Consider the following 16,577-nt stretch of genomic DNA (forward strand, 5'->3'; position numbering starts at 1 on the left):
CCCCTCGCTCTTGAATTTAACATCGAAAGTAACTAGACCTTTTAGTTCTTGTTCCCCTTTGAATCTTGTTTTCTTACATAGCTTGTCTGCAACTATCTGCTTGTAACAACAATTCCAAGGCCTCCTCTTCATGCCCCAAGAAATCTACCCCAAGTAATTTGCCCAGCTTGATCAAATTCTTTTGGACCCATTGTGATGTCTCCCTTGCTGTGTCTTGAATGGCTTGTTGTTGCTGAATGAGAAGAGGTTCAGCCTCTTCCACTTCCCAATTTTCTATAGCTGTGATTGTATTTTGTTGAGCTAATTCCAAAGTTTGTTCTTCCATTCCCCCTGCTCTCATCTTCTCTTTCCTCCAGATATTCTGTTGCCCTAATTAAATCTAGAGAAGATCCCCCGAAAACAACATCTGTTATGGCCGTATTTATCTCTGCACAATTTCCTTGAAAATCTGCACTTTGAGACTTTGCATGCACCAACTTTTCGGCGGAATGAGGTTCTAGAGCTTCAATAAAGAGATCGTTGGGAACATCTTGTGTATTGGGACCTTTTAAGTCATTAAAAATGACTTGGCCTGCAAAGTCTGGCCCAAAAGAATTATTAAAAGCAGCCTCCTTATTGGGCTCAGCTTGCTGGCCCATTTTAGTTGCTTCATTAAACCCAGCCACATGCTACTCACGTGCACTTGTTTTCAAAAATCTTCCAGCTGTCAAAGAAGTACCACCCACGTGTTTTCTGTCTCTGAAATCTCTGTAAGAAGGGGATTTTTGTACTTCAGCACAATTGGTAACCCTATTTGACCTCTGGGCAAAGGCAATAACTGGTTCTTGCACTGTATCTTCTTCTCCGATGCCTCCCTCTGCTAATTCCGGTGGGACTTCATATCTTGTCTTGCTTTCCGGCCAGATTGGAATGTGATGAGTGATTCCATTACAAGTTATAGATACCTCTCTTAGTAGATTCCTCCCATTGTTCCTTACCAAAATTCTGGCCCACTTCAGATGATTTTTGAGTTCTGTTTCTTCTTCAGTAGCCACCCATCCTCCACAAAATTTGCCTATTTCTTGGAAAATTCTTTGTAACCACAAATAAAGGGGAATTCCTACTGCTTTAATCCAAGTTTTTTTGATTTCAATAGAATTTGAAATACACCCTGCCCCATGGGGTTCGATCATTCTAATTGCAACTTGAGCTTTTTCCAGAACCACTGCCCTTGGATGGTCTTTTCAGCCATGTATCTATTAGGGAATTCAAATAAGAAGAAATCCCCATACATCTCATAAATGTTTAACCCAAAAACATTTTTCTAAGTTGAAGTTGACCACCTTCTTATGTCAGCAAGAGTGGGTTTTTCCTTCACCTCTTCTCCAAAACTCCCCACTAAACATCTCTTCAAAGGCCCATTCTCTTGTAGATTAGCAGATTCAGAGATGTCAATATTTCCACTGTTACAAGTCACCTCTGCTTCACGATGACTCCTAGTTTGCCATTTACTATCTTGAACAGCCTTCTTATAAGGATAGTTGGCCTCATTTAATCTTGGGGGATCAACCACTACTACTTTTTTTGGGTATTTAATGAAGTTGTTAATCTTAAATGCTATCTCATTTCAACCTGCATTAAAGACTGGTTCAGGAATAATAAGTACTAATCTTCCTCCACCATTTAATGACAGTATACTCATGTATCTCCCATGCTCATTAAATTTCCTGGTGCAAAAGTGCTCCGAGTCCTACTCTGAAACTTTCCATCTCCTGACCGCTCTATTCTGGTCCTTTGAGGCCTCTTTAAGAGTGAAGCAAATCCATTCCATGATTTTTTTGCTCATGGTCGATCTCCTCATCATCTTGCGACTTCTCTCAACCCATTCGTACCACTCTGAGTTGCTATCAGACCACCTGGTAATATCAAAAGATTTGAACCCAACATTAAAGTAAATCCTGTTCTGCCCCATTCCAAAACCTTGGATAGGGACAAGAATGGAGAAAGCAACCACAGAAGGTGATTCCTTGAAAAGAGAGAATAGAGGGAGGGGAAGAAAAGAAAGAAAAAGATGTATCTCCGACAGAAGAAAGCCGGAGAAGGAGAGATTCTCCCTCCTAGAGGGGAGGAGAGAGAGGAGTCTCGAAAAGAGTGCCTGAGAGCATTTTTTTATGATATCTGAGGTATCATCTAGTTTCAGCTGAGACTGTTCTTATATTGAAAGAATTCAACTCGTGCTCAAAGAGTCTTAATAGTTATCACAAGGTAGAGTCAGGGTTTGGTGTTGCTCTCGACTGTATCTTCACAATAGTAATATCCTATAGGATAACTAGTTTCCTCCAAGTTTATTATGGTGTTTAATAGCTAATTTATATGTCAAAGTGCTATAATCAATGTTTAATACTTAATAATTAATAATATTTAAGAAAATTAGTCTGAATGTCAATATGGTGGAGAAATTTTGCTTGTATATATGGTTACCCTGATGTTGAATATAGTTTGTTAAATAATTGCATAAAAAATACAAGTTAACATTGACCTTCAAGGAGTGTTCCAAGTTCCAACACCTGTGCTTCCTTATGATTGGCTTTGTGTCATTGAAACTTCAATTTAGCTACAGAAGTTTAGCCCCAAATGCCTCTGTGATGTACATATTACACAAAGTATTTGGGATAATTAAGCTAGTGCTAGCATGCCAGGTTTTTAGGTGACACGACAATCAATACTCTCTAACAGATTAATGATTTGTCAAAGAAACTTGTATTCAAGTTAAAAGTTTTGGAGTATGTTATTGAGGAGTAAAGGGTGGCCGGTAACTGAAAGAGTTTTTCAAAACAAAATATTTTTAAAGTTTATAATGGAAAGCTATCAAGTCCTGGTTCATCTCCCGGAGAGGGTTCTGTGTACTTAAAAGGGATTGGGTAAGGGGGTGGTATCGGGGGAAGGGGGTTCCTTAAGGGGACTGAGGCTAAGGGGAATTAAGGGTACAAGGTAAGAGAATTTTTTGGGGGTACCATACCGCTACCACTACCAGTCATGCGGAGGAGGGAGGTGAGGGGTGGGGGGATACTTAAGGGGACTGTAAGGGTAATTAGGGGTATTTTTTAAATTAAAATATAAAAAATTGCTATATTTAAATACACACAAACTTTAAGGGATGGAACAAATTCAAGGCTATGAAGTGTTTTTTATTTTATTTAATGCAGTGTGACATTATATTTCTAATACCAGTTACAAGTATTTATTTGTATTTCAATACTTGTAAAAAATAAAATTACATATTTCTTTTGAACGATTTACATAATTTTTTAATAACTTTTCGTGGTTCTTCGCTTTGAATTGGTAGCATTTGTTCTTCTGCGCCCCTGCCGTCTCCGGTAAATAGTATTATATTATAGACATTGTCGTCTTCTTGAATTATTTCTGGAAAGGCAAAGTTTCTTGTCTCGCTTTAATCTAATCTCTGAATAAAACGGTAGCCCGTGTAGTTTCTTTGGCAGCTCCAGGGGTCTCAGGCAAGGAGACCCCCTATCCCCCATGCTATTCATTCTAGTGATGGATGCTTTGAGTAAAATGATGGATCGAGCTGCGGACGGAGGCTTCTTGAGAGGATTCTCAGCTTCGATTGAGATGCCCGGTGCCCGAAGAGTCTCTCATTTGCTTTTTGCGGATGATACCCTGATTTTCAGTGATGCCGATATGGATCAGTTGACCTACTTGAAGCAGGTCCTACAGTGGTTTCAGATAGTATCAGGTCTCAAAATCAACCTCGACAAGTGTGAGAAATTCCCGGTGGGTGAGGTTGCTAACATTGATGCTTTGTCTTATGTTCTCAGATGTAAGATGGGCTCCCTTCCCACTACTTACCTGGGTCACCCATTGGGCGCTACGCTAAGGATACTACGGTTTGGAATCCAGTGATCGAAAGAGTTGAAAAAAGATTAGCAGGCTGGCAGAAACGGTACTTGTCAAAAGGCCGAAAGGAAGTGCTCATTAAAAGCACTTTATTGAGTATGCCCACCTATTACTTGTCCCTGTTGCAAGCTCCTGTGAGCATCACAAAAAAACTGGAGCGGCTTCAAAGGTATTTTCTATGGGATGCAGCGGATGGAACTAGAAAATATCTAGTGAATTGGCAGACAGTCACTTCCCCAAAGAAGTGGGGTGGACTTGGAGTAAAAGATTTTAGGGTATTCAACAGAGCTTTGTTGGGGAAATGACTGTGGAGATTCAGGGTAGAAGAGCATGCTCTATGGAGGGAGGTCATAGTAGAAAAGTACGATTCCACGGGAGGGGGTTGGAGGACCAAGGCAACCACAACACCTTTCGGGTGTGGCATGTGGAGGAGCATCATGAAGAATTGGGAATCCTTCAGTGGCAACATCTCTTACAAGGTGGGAGACTGAAGGAGAATCAGCTTTTGGAATCATAGGTGGTATGGAGAGGATACTCTGAGGGTCTCTTTCCCCCACGTCCAGAGTTTCAAACCAGAAGGAATAGATGGTCCAACAGATTCGTAAGGAGCATGTAAGGAGGGGGGGTAGTATGAGACCTCTCATTTAGAAGGAACATGCAAGATTGGGAGATTGCGGAGCTCCAAGATTTAGTGACACTGCTATATGGGCAAGACATGCCTCAACCATCTTGTGATTCTTGGAGATGGGGTTTGCGTGGCGATGGTCTGTTCACCGTAAAGTCCTTTTACCAGAGTATATTGGTGAGAGAGGAGGCCTCTTTTCCATACTCCTCGATCTGGATTCCTAAGGCACCCACAAAGGTGTGCTTTTTTGCATGGCTAGTGGCGAGGGGAGTGATTTTGATTGCTGAGAATCTGCAAAAGAGGGGAATTACACTTGTTAGTTGGTGCTATATGTGTAAAAGCTCGGGAAAAAGTTGATCATCTTTTGTTGCATTGCCCTGTGTCCTCGGCTTTGTGGAGGGCGATCCTGAACCTTTTGGTGTTCAATGGGTGATGCCAAGCACTGTAAAGGAAATGCTATATAGCTGGGCTGGTTTCCGTAGAAGAAGAAAGCAAAAGGCGTGGAAGTTCGCCCCGTTAGCTCTCATGTGGATAGTTTTGGGGGAGAGAAATAGGAGAGCTTTTGAGGGGATTGAGTCTCCTTTTTCACATCTTAAGAATAGTCTTTTATCTTTGATTGCTTTTTGGTCCACTCATATAACCCCTACTTGTATAGAAGATTGGGCGTCTTTTGCAGAGAATACTGATGTAAATTCTCTACTTTTTGGTATACTTTCTGTATACGGGAGTTCTCTCCCTTTTGATTAATACAATTTACCTTATCTTCAACTTTAGTATTTGGTTGAACGCTGAGCAAACAAGTAGCAAGAGATGGTCTTTGTGTTGCTTCAATTTCTAAGTCATGTAAATCGTTTCAATAAGTTTATGTGCACCAACAATTTTGATTTGAGGGTGTAATACAACGATGTAAATACCAGGAATAGGAAAAAATACTTTTAAAATTTTTCAACCATTATTTGAACACCTTGGGTATAACTAGATATTCATCTTTTTTTTTCTCTCTATGTACAATTCTCCGCTGTCATCAACCGCTTCAACTACCACCAGAATATTCCCTTCACTACTGTACTCTCATTTCCCGATTTCGCCTTCATCCTCACAATCTACATCATTTTCCCTTTCTTTTATTCTTGTTTTCTCCTTGGTTAATTAGGATTGTGTAAATTTTTCTTACAAATTTCAAGAATTCAATTTCTATATACGAGTTTCGTGCTTCGTCGGAACCCTAATTTACTTCTCGGATCAAGATATTATCTTTGCAAGAACACAATTGTTGAAAAGATCTGCTTTCTTGTTACAATCTTTGAACTTTAGTCCAAACTCCGACGAACTTTCAGTGCAAACTCCGCCGCGTAAAGTCTTGGTGATCGTCGCCGGGAATTCTTCGATCGTCTTCAATACATAGGGTTTCAGTCTCATTTTTTGTTGAATCAATCCGATTACGTACGGTTGCTGATTTCGGGACAATCAACATTTCATTCTTGATTCCTCGGTCAAAACATCAATTGGGAAGATTTCAATTCGAGTTCTCTCTGAAGCTACCATTATTGCTTCCCCTTGTTCGTTTGCAATCCAGATTTCAATACAAGTTCTCCCTGAAGCCGCCATTATTGCTTCGCCTTGTCCGTTTGCAATCCAGGTTCTATTGTTCCTCTCTTGTTTTGATATTTTAATAGTTTGTTCTTGAATCCTTAATTAGTATTTGCCCTAGTATTGTCAAATTAATTGCATTAGTGATAGCTTTGCCTACTTGTTTATACTGTTATCTGCCTGTTTACATCTTTCTTTTGAATCTTTTATTTTGGATCTTTATTGCACATTTTCGTTGTGACCTTTAGTTGTAGATTATAGCCCCTTTAGCTCTTGTATTGTATTTTTACACCTATTTTCTTGTATTTTATTTTATTCTTGTTTTATTTCTCACCTGTTTGTCTGACCTTTAGTTGAAATTATAGTTCCCGTTAGTTACTTTATTTTATTTTTTCATTGATTGCTTTTTCTGTCTTTTCTATTAGTGTTTTAAGCTTAAGGTTTCATCTATCCATTTTAATTATGTGTTTGCATAGGGGTAGTTTCTTAGACGTGGTAGCTTCATTGTTCTAGTGCCTGCTCGTGTTACTGTTCTCGTAGTAGTGCATTTGAGTTGTTTTTATCTCTCGGGTTCGTAGCTTGTAGTCCTTTGTTCCCGCTACTTGTTCTTAGTGGTAGTGTTTACCTAATACTTTTTGCTTATAGTGGCGGTAGTGAACGATGTGAGAGTGAGGTCATGTCCTCGGGTGGGGCTGGGGTGGGGTCCAGGGGTGGGAAGGAGGGGGGGTAAGAAAGCCTCTAGGCTGAGAGTTGGGTCTTGGAACATTGGGACATTGACGGGGAAGTCTATAGAGTTAAGTAAGATTCTTCAGAAGAGGAAAATCAATATAGCGTGTGTTCAGGATACTAGATGGAAGGGTACTAGGGTACGAGATGTAGGAGGGTTTAAACTATGGTACTCAGGAAGCACTGGGGGTAAGAATGAGGTAGGTATTTTAATTGACAGGGACCTCAGGGAGCTCGTGGTCGAGGTTAGGAGGGTAAATGATAGGTTGATGAGTATCAAGCTGGTAGTTGGTGGGTTTACTGTAAACGTGATTAGTGCATACGCTCCTCGGGTAGGTTTGGACCAGGAGGTCAAAAAGCAATTCTGGGAGGATTTGGACGAGATGGTGCGTAGTATTCCGCACACAGAGAAGCTGTTCATTGGCGGAGGTTTCAATGGCCATTTTGGGGCTAGTGCTAGGGGTTATGATGATGTGCATGACGAGTTCGGTTTTGGGGATAGGAATGAGGGAGGGAATTCACTGTTGGATTTTGCTAGAGCTTTTGATTTGGTTATAGCTAACTCGAGTTTTCCGAAGAGGGAAGAGCACCTGGTCACTTTCCAGAATTCAATAGGCAAGACTCAGATTGATTTTCTCTGCAGGAAATGCGATAAAGGTTTGTGCACTCGCAAGGTCATCCCAAGTGAGCACCTCACAACCCTACATAGGCTCCTAGTTATGGACCTGGAGATCAAGAGGAGTAGGAGGAAGGGGGCGGGGTGCAGGCAACCTAAGATCAAGTGGGGTAACCTGACCAAGGACAAAGCTCAGGAGTTGGGGGAGAAGTTGTTGGCTACGAGGGCCTGGATGAGTAGGGGGGATGCTGCTTATTTGAAGCTAGTGGAGAGTACAAACGAGGAGGAAAAAAGGACTTATCGGGAGTATTACAGAAAGGCAAAGAAAGAGGCGAAGTTAGCAGTTACGACGGCTAAGAACGCGGCGTTTGCTCGTTTGTACGAGGAGCTCGGGAGCAAAGGTGGGGATAAGAAGTTGTACCGGTTGGCCAAGGTGAGGGAGAAGAAAGCCCGCGACTTAGACGAGGATGACATTATTGATGGACGAGGCACTTATTAGGAGAAGATCTCAGACATACTTCCATAAACTGTTGAACGAGGAGGGGGATAGACGCATTGTGCTGGGTGAGTTGGAGCACTCCGAGAGTCGGCGGGATTTTGTGTACTGTAGGCGGATTACGGTAGAGGAGGTGGAAGGGGCGATGCGTAAGATGTGTGGGGCAGAGCGACGGGGCCAGACGAAATCCCGGTGGAATTTTGGAAGAGCGTGGGGCGAGCAGGTTTGGAGTGGCTCACTGGGCTGTTTAATATTATTTTTAGGACGAAAAAGATGCTCGAAGAATGGAGGTGGAGTACGATGGTTCCGCTTTACAAGAACAAGGGTGATATCCAAAATTGCAACAATTATAGGGGTATCAAGCTGTTGAGTCACACTGTAAAGGTTTGGGAGAGGGTGGTGGAGGCCAGGGTGAGGAGGTGCGTGTCTATTTCCGAGAATCAGTTTGGATTCATGCCAGGACGTTCGACTACGGAAGCGATTCATTTGTTAAGGAGATTAGTGGAGCAGTACAGGGAGAGGAAGAAGGACTTGCATATGGTGTTTATTGACCTTGAGAAAGCGTAGGATAAAGTCCCGAGGGAGGTCCTGTGGAGGTGTTTAGAGGCTAGCGGCGGTCCGGTAGCGTACATTAAGGTGATTAAGGATATGTATGATGATGCTAAAACTCGGGTGAGGATTGTGGGTGGTGACTCGGAGCATTTCCCTGTGGTGATGGGGTTGCACCAGGGATCGACTCTTAGCCTATTTTTATTTGCCTTTGCAATGGATGTACTGTCGCGACACATCCAAGGGGAGGTGCCTTGATGCATGCTATTTGCCGATGATATAGTGCTGATTGACGAGACGCGAAGCAGAGTTAACGCGAGGTTGGAGGTTTGGAGACAGACCTTGGAGTCTAAAGGTTTCAAACTGAGTAGAGCCAAGACAGAATACTTGGAGTGCAGATTCAGTGACGGGACCTATGAAGCAGACATAGAGGTAAAACTTGATGCTCAAGTTATCCCTAAGAGAGCGAGTTCTAAGTATCTCGGGTCTATTATCCAGGGTAATGGGGCGATTGACGAAGATGTCGCACATCGCATCGGAGCGGGATTGATAAAGTGGAGGCTCGCTTCCGGTGTTTTATGTGATAAGAATGTGTCGCCAAGACATAAGAAGTACTGGGGAGAGGTGATTAGACAGGACATGACGCTGCTTCAGCTCACTGAGGACATGACCCTTGAGAGGAGGGTGTGGAGGTCGAGGATTAAGGTAGAAGGTCACCGATTGTCTTAGTAGCATGCATGTCCCTTCATATTCTTAGATTTTTACGTTATGTGGTTTTGTTCATCTCAGGTATTGTATTCCCTGTTGCTATTATTTGGTACTACTTATCATTTATCTCTCCCTTTTTCTTTTCGCTTCTTTCTTTCTTCCTTCCTTGCTTTCCTCTTCTTCTTACCCTGCCTGAGCTGAGGGTCTATTGGAAACAGCCTCTCTACCTGCATTAGGTGGGGGTAAGGTTTGCGTACAAACTACCCTCCTCAAACCCCACCTGTTGAGATCATATTGGGTTTTTTTTGTTGTTGTTATTTGAACACCTTTATATTCTTCTTTTTATTTATATTCATAAAATAACATTGAAATTCCAGCTATATAAATTAACATGCTATAAATAGTCAGATAATATACTCCAGAAAATTCTTGAGTAGCACATATTTTTTTTCTCCAAAAATTGAATAAAATGAAAAGTGGTATCCCAATCATCATCTATTATCATATCTTGAACAAAAGAAACATGTGCATTAAACCATGTTGGTAATCGGCAATCAATATCTGTGAGCAATAGACAACGTATCATATACTGAATTCCATCTAGTTGGAACTTCTTTAGGAATTTTTCTAAAGGGTAATTCGCAAGCACCACAATGTATCTTAAATTCTCTATATCTAATAGATATTTGAGAGCGAAAAATATAACCAACTGCAAACCGGATTTTGTCAAGAGTAGTGCCAAACAAAAGAAGTCCATCTTGAACAACTAACTTATAAATATGACATGTACATCTAATACAACAACAACAACAACTACCCAGTAAAATCCCACATAGTGGGGTCTGGGGAGGGTAATGTGTACGCAAACCTTACCCCTGCCCCGGTAGGACAGAGAGGTTGTTTCCGATAGACCCTCGGCTCAGAACGACGGAAATAAAGAAAAACAAGGAAAACAAGAAAAGAAAAGAGAATTCATTAGTAACTCCAGTAAAAACCATTATAGTAACAGAAGCATAAAAATCAAAAGATGAATGACTTGCAATAACAGTAACCAGAGTCTAAGGAATCTAAGATAAACAACAAGAATAGTGTGGGTTCAACATAAACTGCAAACCATCTAAGATCAACCCTAATCCAACCCCTCACCCCCGGCATGCAGTAAGGAAAGCTCCACTACCGCTATCCTACAACTCTAATGCTAGTCCTCCAGGCTTTCCTATCAAGGGCCATGTTCTCGGAAATCTACAGACGAACCATGTCCTGCCTGATCACCTCTCTCCAATACTTCTTAGGTCTCCCTCTACCTCTTCTCGTGCCCACCACGGCCAACCGCTCACACCTCCTCACCGGAGCATCGATGCTTCTCCTCTGTACGTGCCCAAACCATCTGAGCCTCGCTTCCCGCATCTTGTCATCCACAGGGGCGACACCCACCTTCCTCCGAATATCTTCATTCCTGATCTTGTCTAACCTAGTGTGCCCGCACATCCACCTCAGCATCTCTGCTACTTTCAACCTCTGGATATGAGAGTTCTTAGCCGGCCAACACTCTGCCCCATACAACATTGCCGGTCTAACCACAGCTCTATAAAACTTACCTTTGAGTATCGGTGACACTTTCTTGTCACACAAGACTCCAGATGCAAGCCTCCATTTCATCCAGCCTGTCCCTATGCGGTGAGTGACGTCCTCGTCGATCTCTTCGTCCCCTTGAATCACCGACCCAAGGTACTTGAAACTATCTCTCTTGGGGATGACCTGTGACCTGCCTCACGTCCCCGCCTACATCTCTCGACTCAGTGCTAAACTTGCACTCCAGGTACTCTGTCTTAGACCTGCTTAATTTGAAACCCTTAGACTCGAGAGTCTGTCTCCAAACCTCCAATCTCTCGTTAACACCTGCCCTCGTCTCGTCAATTAGAATAATGTCATCAGCAAATAACATACACCATGGCACCTCCCCTTGAATATGATGTGTCAAAGCATCCATCACCAAAGCAAATAAGAATGGGCTAAGCGCAGAGCCTTGGTGTAATCCCATAACAACCGGGAAATGCTCCGAGTCGCCTCCCACAGTCCTAACCTTAGTCTTAGCTCCATCATACATATCCTTGATCGCTCTTATGTAGGCTACCGGCACGCCCTTCGCCTCAAGACATCTCCAGAGCACCTCCCTAGGAACCTTATCATACGCTTTCTCCAAGTCAATAAACACCATATGCAGATCCTTCTTCTTATCCCTATACTGTTCCACCAACCTCCTAATAAGGTGGATAGCTTCCGTAGTGGAGCGGTACGGCATGGACCCAAACTGATTGTCGGATATAGACGTCGTCTTCCTCACCCTCACCTCCTCCACCCTCTCCCGGATTTTCATGGTATGGCTAAGTAACTTGATACCCCTATAATTGTTACAACACTGGATATCACCTTTGTTCTTGTACAACGGTACCACTGTACTCGACCTCCATTCCCCCGACATCCTTTTCGTCCTAAAAATTACATTGAACAACCCAGTTAGCCATTCCAATCTTGCTCTACCCACATACTTCCAAAACTCAACCGGAATTTCATCTGGCCCGGTCGCTCTACCCCTACTCATCTTATGCAAAGCCCCCACGACCTCGTCGACCCTAATGCGCCTGCAATACCTAAAATCTCGGAGACTCTCCGAATGCCCCAAGTCCCCTAGCGCTATATCCCGGTCCCCCTCCTCATTTAGAAGACCATAGAAGTACGTCTGCCATCTCTGCTTAATCTAGGGATCTCCCACCAATACTCTACCATCCTCATCTTTGATGCACCTCACTTGGTCCAGATCCCGGGCCTTCCTCTCCCTCGCTTTAGCCAGCCGAAACAACTTCATGTTCCCTCCTTTCTCCCCTAATTCCTCGTATATACGGCTAAACGATTCATTCTTAGCCTCCGTGACCGCCAGCTTCGCCTCTTTCCTAGCCACTTTGTACCTCTCTCTATTCGCTCTCCTCTCCTCCTCGCTTGAGCTCCCTGCCAACTTCGCGTACGCTACCTTCTTCGCCTCCACTTTACCTTGGACTATGTCATTCCACCACCAGTTTCCTTGGTGTCTGCCAGAAAAACCCTTCGATACACCTAGCACCTCTCTCGCCGCCTTCCTCACATAGTTCGCCGTAGTTGACCATCTAATATACATCTAATATGGAATAATTTCGGAATAAGGTAGAGCTAATCAAGTTTTCAAAACTCCTATAGCTGAATTGTTACTAGAAGCATTATCTAAAGTAATAGAATAATTTTGTTAGAAAGTCCATAAAAATCATAATTTTTTTTAATTTGTTTAGAAATAAAAATGCCAGTGTGTCGGCCATCAACAATCTATAACCAATAATACGTTTTTGTATAGCTCAGTAGTTATCTATCCAATGACATAAGTTGTTAAGTAACCATAACCATTGACACTACGCCCTATGTCTGAAATGATAGAAACTTTACCGTCTAAGTGGAAAAATAAATAACGTAAATATTTTTGATATTCATGTTGAAATTTAAAAACATCATTTCAACAGTTGTTCGAGGAAAACCTTGAAAAGCATGATTATATGTTTCTTGTATGTAACGAATAAACCAATCAGATGATGGAAAAGTAAAAGGCAAATCCTCTACAACAACCATTTTTGCTATATTTTTCCAGTCCTTTTTTGGGTCATAAGGAGAAGACCTATGTCATATGGTTGATTTGTGGTTGTATAGTATGAGAACCATGCCCGGACTGGGATGGATTTGTTTCAGAACGGGGACCCCCCTCTCTACAAGCCAAACAACTTTGTGATGAATTTTCATATGCTTCTTTAAATTCCCCGTCCCGCCATGATCAAATATATTTTAATCAAAGATAAACGTTGTTGACAAATTTTACAAATAGCTTTTTCATTAACCTTATCCTGCGTAAATCATTGTCAAAATATTGATCATTTTTACGTTCAACTGGCTGTCTAGTGGGAGGTAACGGAACATCAGCTCCAAACTGAGATAATTTCTGTTATTTCTAGTCAGTGTTTGTTTAGTTCTCTTTTCCTTTTATAGTTCTTTTCATGCTGACTCTAGTGACATGACATGCACGCATAATTCTAGGCCTGGTCTTAAAAGTTAGCCTAATCATGAAGCAATGAAACAATTTTGAAGATGATAGGGACATTTGAGGGAAGTAAGTAAAGAGATTATGAGATTGCTTAAAGCCCGAATTGTGTGAAACTGGGGCAGATAATTTGGTAAGTTAATGGGGGATAGGAATTCGTTAAAAGGAGAGTGCATCTCGGACAATTTGAAGCAAGCAACTTTGAGTTCAAATGCATCTCGAGTTACAAGATAAAGTCAAGAAAGTTTTCTCCGAATTGACGGAGGATATCCATTGTGAAGAGGTCACCCAACGAGGGTTATGTACTTGACAATGTGTTAAAGAAAAATGGAAGGCATACCAATGATATCAATGCTGAAACCGCAAAAGAAATATTGTGCATGATCTTCAATTTTTATCCTCAGGTTGCATGTGTTGTACTTGGCATTTTCAAGGATTGGGAGGCCCTCTTTCAGCTACCCAAACACTTATACCCTTCGATCCCCTTTTGATCCTGTACTGATTTCTTTGACCTCCCCTCTTTTGGAATCAAGTTAGAGTCATAAAAAAAATTGTCCCCATAGGTTTATTTTAGAAAGTTCATTCCAAAAGGAAAATTCAAAAAAGAGAAAAATAGAGATAAAGAAAAAAAAGGAAAAAGAAGAAAAAAGAAAAAAAAAAAAGGGAAAGGAAAAATAGCAACCACAAAACGTATCTTTGTGAACTACGTTTGACCTGATTCTTGTCACCACAAGATACGTAGGCAGTCTTACTGTTAGGTCATACCAAATAAAATATTTCATAATCTCACGAAGTCGAGAGTGGGGCAGTATTTCTTACAGCCCGTTTGGCCAAGCTGCAAAAATCAGCTTATTTTGAGAAGTGCTTTTCTCAAAAGTATTTTTGGTGAGAAGCAGTTTGTGTTTGACTAATTAGTTTGAAAAGCACTTCTGAGCAGCAATTAGTGTTTGGCCAAGCTTTAAAAAACTACTTCTAAATTTATTTTTCTCAAAAGTGCTTCTCAAAAAAATGCTTTTGGAGAGAAGCTACTTTTTTCTCCTTCTCCAAAACTGCTTCTGCTTCTCCTCAAAAGCACCTTTTTTCATTCCAGAAGCTTGTCCAAACAACTCAATTTTTGGCCAAAAGTGCTTTTGGCAAAACAAAAAAGAAGCATTTTTGGACAAAAATAAGCTTGGCCAAACAGGCTATTAGAAATTCCATAAAAAAAAAAGATTCAAACTCCCTTGTTTTAGAAATTGGGGCAAAGTTTCTAGAATGGATTCCAAAAGTTGTAAATAAATTAACCACATTGTTTTAGTTATTTTGAGCTTTTATCCTTTCTTTCTAACCTTGTCCAAAAGCCACATTACATTCCAAAAAAGACCTCTCAGATAATCTTTGAGATTGTCGAGCTAGACATGCCAGGGATATATGATGTTTTTACTATAGTTAATGCTTTGTCATCTGCGGAATCAGAGGAAAGAAGAAGAAAAAAACAAAATGAGAGAGTCTTATCGGTGAAAACCTTCACATGCATCATAAGGCGATGTTAAGTTGAGAGAAAGAACAAAATGAGAGAGGCTTGATGGTGAAAACCCTTCGGGCACTACAAGTCGAATAAGGATTGTGAATCAGATAGGATAATCAGAGCATTGAAACCCAGTTTCACAGTTTAGGGTATAACAAGAGTTGAAACATCAGACTTGCTTGATAGATGAGGCCACTTAATCCAAAGGTGCATATCATGGTCGTTAGAGTTGGTATCCACATCTGATAAGTTTCTACTTTGTACTTTTCCTGTTAGCAATCATCTCTTTCCATTATCCTTTACTTTGTTTCTTTTGTCTTATTTACTTCCTCTTCCTAAGTCTGTTTGGTCTGAACAAGTGAGAAATGACTTCAAAATTGCCACCAGCTTTCCAATGCACAAAACGGGATCTGGCTAGCACATCAAAGTGGCATAAGTCAGGAAAGAACAACATGCGCACTGAGTTGGTAACAATCAATGTACTTTGGGATTCATGTGAAATACGAAGGTTCAGTATATGTCATTTCATGAACAATGCAACAGATAGAGGATGTTGGGTTTGAACAGATCAAAGGTATTTCTGTGATAAGCTTGACAAAGAAAGTGGTTAACCAATGACAAGCAAGGTCCTCTAAGCAGAAATCAAAGTTATCAGGGCAAGTGAAGGAGCAATAGACCTCAAGGCTAAGGCCAGTAGCATACGTTAGGGAAAAATAGTACACGCACTGAGTTGGTAACAATCAACGTGCTTTGGGATTCATGTGGAATACAAAGGTTCGGTAAATGTCAGTTCATGAGCAAATGCAACAGATAGAGGATGTTGGGTTTAAACAGATCAGAGGCATTTTCTGTGAAAAGGGTGGTAGAGAAAGTGGTTAGTCAATAAACAAGCAAGGCCTCTCGAGTTGAAATCAAAGTTATCATGGGAAGTGAAGGAGCAATCGCCCTCAAAGTCAAGGCCATAAACCAACAGCCATATTTATAAACTGACAAGTTTTCTTTGTTTGAAACAGGGACAGAAATTGTGTCCAAATCAAAGCTTGGAAGTTTGATTTTTTTTTTCAAGTGTCGTGCCCAAATTTTGTCAACACAAAGGCGGTTTGAGAAGGGGAAAGAAAAATTTGTTCGATCTACAGGAACCCTCCATGAGGAAAAGCATGGTTCAGGGGTAAGGAATTTTGTTCGTTCTGCAGAGATCCTCCAGAAAGAAAGCATGGCTCAGGTAAGTTCATTCTCGGCTTTTCAGGACCCTCCTGAATAATGGGATTTAATTTAAAGTTCTCAGGACCCTCCTGGATAATGGGCTTTAGTTAAATCTTATGACCTTCATAGTTAACAAAATTTAATGTAAATTCTACCTTTAGGAAACATAGTTTAGCGTTAAAGTTTTCACTCTTAAGATGGGATTTAATTTAAAATTTTCAGGGCCCTCCTAGAATGAGATTTAATTTCTTTAAAGAAAAAAGGGGGGGTGTTTCTCAGGACCCTCCTGGATAATGAGACCTAGTTAAATTTCAGGACCTTCATAGATAACAAGATTTAGCGTAAGTTCTACTTTGGGAAGTACAATCTAGCATTTAAAGTTTTTCACTTTTGAGATGAGACTTGGTTTGAAATTTTCAGGATAAGGGAATTTAGCTTAGAATTTCTTTTGATAACAAGAATCGGTTAACACTCACAGATGTTCCAAATATCAAATTGGGGCAGAATTTTTTGTTTTGTTTTGTCTGTTTGTTGTAATCAGGCGCCCAT

General features: G+C 41.1%; 3 protein-coding genes across 3 annotated transcripts; 2 read left to right on the forward strand and 1 right to left on the reverse strand.

Annotated features, from left to right (window-relative positions):
- The first annotated feature begins 3,534 nt into the window (after positions 1–3,534).
- Positions 3,535–7,950, forward strand: LOC138869423 (uncharacterized). The gene is made up of 2 exons (XM_070147040.1): positions 3,535–3,817; positions 6,755–7,950. Exons 1-2 carry the CDS (start codon positions 3,535–3,537, stop codon positions 7,948–7,950), a joined length of 1,479 nt encoding a protein of 492 aa, XP_070003141.1.
- An 807-nt stretch (positions 7,951–8,757) lies between these two features.
- On the forward strand, positions 8,758–9,225 carry LOC138869424 (uncharacterized). The gene has a single exon (XM_070147041.1). The coding sequence runs from the start codon at positions 8,758–8,760 to the stop codon at positions 9,223–9,225; it is 468 nt and encodes a 155-aa protein (XP_070003142.1).
- Positions 9,226–11,962: 2,737 nt separating this feature from the next.
- LOC138869425 (uncharacterized) lies at positions 11,963–12,376 on the reverse strand. Its single transcript, XM_070147042.1, has one exon. It carries the CDS (start codon positions 12,374–12,376, stop codon positions 11,963–11,965), a length of 414 nt encoding a protein of 137 aa, XP_070003143.1.
- Between the last annotated feature and the right edge of the window lie 4,201 nt (positions 12,377–16,577).

Source organism: Nicotiana sylvestris, chromosome 5 (assembly GCF_000393655.2).
Source record: "Nicotiana sylvestris chromosome 5, ASM39365v2, whole genome shotgun sequence".
Lineage (NCBI taxonomy): Eukaryota > Viridiplantae > Streptophyta > Magnoliopsida > Solanales > Solanaceae > Nicotiana > Nicotiana sylvestris.